Source organism: Ornithorhynchus anatinus, chromosome 5 (assembly GCF_004115215.2).
Source record: "Ornithorhynchus anatinus isolate Pmale09 chromosome 5, mOrnAna1.pri.v4, whole genome shotgun sequence".
In the NCBI taxonomy this organism is placed as follows: Eukaryota; Metazoa; Chordata; class Mammalia; order Monotremata; family Ornithorhynchidae; genus Ornithorhynchus; species Ornithorhynchus anatinus.
The window spans coordinates 3,688,021-3,691,637 of NC_041732.1; the positions used below are offsets into that span (position 1 = coordinate 3,688,021).

Below are 3,617 nucleotides of genomic sequence, written 5' to 3' on the forward strand. Positions count from 1 at the left end.
GAATCCACTCCCTGGACCTGGCATCATTTTGGGTTCCATCACCGCCACTTCTATTTGCCCTCAGCCCCGCCCTATGTCGGCCCTGTCCCACCCTGGGTCTATTTTCCTCCCAAGTGCTTATTCTGTGCCAGGCACTGTTCTAAGCACTGCAATAGATACAAGCTAATCAAGTTGGAGACAGTCCATGTCCCACATCGGGCTCACAGTTTTAATCCCCATTTTTCAGAAGAGGGAACTGAGGCACAGAGAAGTGAAGTACTTGCTCAAAATCACACAGCAGACAAGTGGCAGAGATGAATTAGAACCCAGGTTCTTTTGACTCCCAGGCCCGTGTTGGCTCTACTAGGCCATGCTGTTTCTCATTTCCTTTTGCATTTGCCCTCACCCTGTTTTAAGGTCTGGGGTAAAAACAATCTAATCAGGTTGGACACAGTACTTGTCCCACATTGGGTTCAGTCAATCTCCATTTTAACTGATTAATTAATGCTGGTATTTGTTAAGCGCTTACTATGTGCAAAGCACTGTTCCAAGCGCTGAGGAGGACACAAGATGATCAGGTCGTCCCACGTGGGGCTCACAGTCTGAATCCCCATTTTACAGATGAGGTAACTGAGGCACAGAGAAGTGAAGTGACTTGCCCAAAGTCACACAACTGACAAGTGACAGAGCCAGGATTAAGCCTCCCAAGCCTGTGCTCTTTCCACTGAGCCATGCTGCTTCTCTCAGTTGTACAATTTTGCAATTGAGGGAACTGAGGCGCTGAGAAGTGAAGTGACTTGCCCAAGGTCACACAACAGACAACTAACTGAGGCCGAATTAGAACCCAGGTCCTTCCAAATCCCAGGCCTGTGCTCTTTCCACCCGGCCCCTTTCCCTCCTTATCCCCTTCCGGAAGATCAGTAAACCCATTGCTTTCACACTCACCGGGCAATGAATTAGTCCTCACCTAGGCCGGGAGGTTAATGAACTCCTTTCTCCCTTCTTTCCTTCCCTCCTCCCCATCCACTATGGACAGAGCAGAAACTCTCCCCCTTCCACAATCGCAAAGGAGAAAACAAGACGCAGCTCCTCCCGCCCAGGAGCTAACACAACTAGGCTGGGGTAGAAGAAAGAAGACGGGAATCCTACCCCTCAAAACTCTGAAAACAGAAGGCCAAGTGCTTAGGACAGTGTTTACGCACTGGTTGATTAAATGAGAGGGGAAGAGCGCCCCCTGATGGGGTTCCCAGGTGTGTGCTGCGGTGACAGTCCGATTTCTGCGGCCAGGGGGGCCCTGGGCTGGACCCCTCGGTAGCCCAGGGGCAAGGAGCTGGGGGAAGGATGCAGCCACGTTCCTTGGCCCCGGAGACTTGGGGGGATAAAGCAGAACGAGAAGAGTTTGAGAAGGAGAAAACTCTGATGGGGCTGATAGGAGACTGTGTTGGCCTGGATTCCTATCGTAGGAGGGGCAATTAGCCTGTGTAGACTTGGGTTCGGGGCTAAGGGTGAGGGCTGGGACAGCGTCGAATAGGCTCAAGGGAGAGAGACCTGGTTCCCTTTCCTATCCCCCAGGACCTGGTCCCATTTGCTCTTCTTGTTAGCCCGTAGTTTCCCGGATCAGGTGCCGGGTTTCCCCGGAGAGGGGGGGCCGGGACGGACGTGCGGCAGAGTCAGGAGTAGAATCCAGGTCCTTCTTAGTCCCAGGCCCGGGCTCTAAGTCACTTGGTCCTGCTGCTTCTAAGTTTAAGAATAATTTATCAATCATTGCAATTGTATTAAGTGATTGGGAGAGCACAATACATCAGAGTCGGTTTCTGTGATCCCTGCCCACAAAAAAGCTTTGGGGGGAGAGGAAGAATAAGTGTAGCGGAGACCTTCACAGCTCTGGGCACTCAGTCTCGGGTCGGGCTTGGTCCAAATTGTTCCCCGCAGATGGGGCAGATTCCGACTCCTCCCCAAGCGCACCACAGTCCAGAATGGCCGGCAGGCAGCGGAACAGTTGTTTCCGAAAGTCCGGGCTCAGGAAGGCGTAGAGCAGGGGGTTGAGGCAGCTGTGGGCACAGATCAGGAAGGAGGCCAGGGCGTCCAGCCAGATCAGTAAGATGTTCATGTCCACTTGGTTTGCAGCATCAGCCAGCTCCAGAAAGAACCTCAGGTGGCGGGGGAACCAGCAGAGGAAAAAGATGGTCACCCAGGCTATCAGGATGACAAAGGGCCGCCTGGAGTGGGACCACTGCCCCCTCCAGAGTCTGGCCGCGATGAGCCCGTAGCAACCCCCCATAACGATCAGCGGCACCAGGAAGCCCACCACAAAGCGGGTGATGATCTGGTCACTGAACCTCTGGACCACTGTCTCCAGCCAGAGCACGACATTGTCACTGGAGTTGTTCGGGGGGTCGAAATTGAACTCACAGAAGACCATCCTGCCTTCCTCCCTCGTGTCCAGGAACACCAGGTCCGGGCCACTGAGGGCCAGGGCCAGGAGCCAGGCACACCCAGACACCAGGACTGCCTGGCCCGGGGAGCGGTGGCCGCGGGCCCAGACAGGCCACAGGACGCAGACGCAGCGGTCGATCGAGATGAGGGTCAGCAGAAAGACGCTGGTGAAGAGGGTGAAGCTTTTCAGGGTACTGTGGAGCTTGCAGCCCAGCCGGCTGAAGGGCCAGTGGTAGCCCAGGGCAGTGGTGGCCACGTCGAACGGCAGGAGGAAGCAGAAGGCCAAGGCAGCCACAGCCAGCTGGAGGAACCAGATGCGGTTGACCGAGTGAGGCAGGTGGAAACTGGATATCCAGATGACCAACCCATTGCTGGCCGTGCCCAGGAGGAAAGCCGAGCAATAGGTGACCAGGGACAAGATGCGGAGGTTGTACTGGGCCTGATCCAGGGTGTCCACGATGTCCGTGGTGGTGGGTTTCAGTGACAACTGAGGGCTGGAACTGTTGTTCATGCTTTCACCTGAAAAACACACACACAAACACACGCAAACCCCCACACATAGTCACACACAGTGCCTGCCCTACCCTCAGCCCTCCCAGAACTCGACCACCTCTCTCCCATCCCTAGATTTCTGTTCTCCCCTCTGCCCCCTAACCCCAGTATTTTAAGCAGCTGAAAATATTTTTATATCTGTCTCCCCTGTTAGAGTGTAAATTCCTTGTGGATGAGGAACATGTCGTTCTCTGCACTTTTCCAAGCACTATAAATACCTTATGGCTTAAAGGAAAGACTATCTGCCTAGGAGTCGGGGGACCAAGGTTCTAATTCCAGCCCTGCCACTTGCCTGCTGTGTGAGACCTTGGGTAAGTCATTTCACTTCTCTGAACTTCAGTTTCTTCATCTGTAAAATGGCGGTTCAATACCTGTTTCCCCTCCCCCTTAAACTGGGTGTCCCATCTGGCACAGGGACTGTGTCTGACCTGCTTATCTTGTATCTACCTCAGTGGTGCTGGGTACATGGAAAGTGCTTAAAAATGTAAATTCCACAACTCCTGGTTCTGCTTCTTTCCCCTGTCTGCTGAACCCCAGAACCTCTTTAATGTCCTCTCCCCTCCCCAACCCCAGCTACCCTACCTTTCTCCCACAGACCCTTCCACCCAGAAGCCCCTGGGTCTCTGTCTCCCCCAACTTCTGCTCCCAGC

General features: G+C 54.1%; 1 protein-coding gene across 1 annotated transcript; it reads right to left on the reverse strand.

Annotated features, from left to right (window-relative positions):
• Positions 1 to 1,855: 1,855 nt before the first annotated feature.
• On the reverse strand, positions 1,856 to 2,926 carry LOC100090396 (C3a anaphylatoxin chemotactic receptor-like). The gene has a single exon (XM_001519482.3). It carries the CDS (start codon positions 2,924 to 2,926, stop codon positions 1,856 to 1,858), a length of 1,071 nt encoding a protein of 356 aa, XP_001519532.3.
• Between the last annotated feature and the right edge of the window lie 691 nt (positions 2,927 to 3,617).

Bases quoted from the DNA above. Each gene is read 5' to 3' on its own strand.
- LOC100090396 (XM_001519482.3), bottom strand. From the start codon at position 2,926: ATGAACAACAGTTCCAGCCCTCAGTTGTCACTGAAACCCACCACCACG.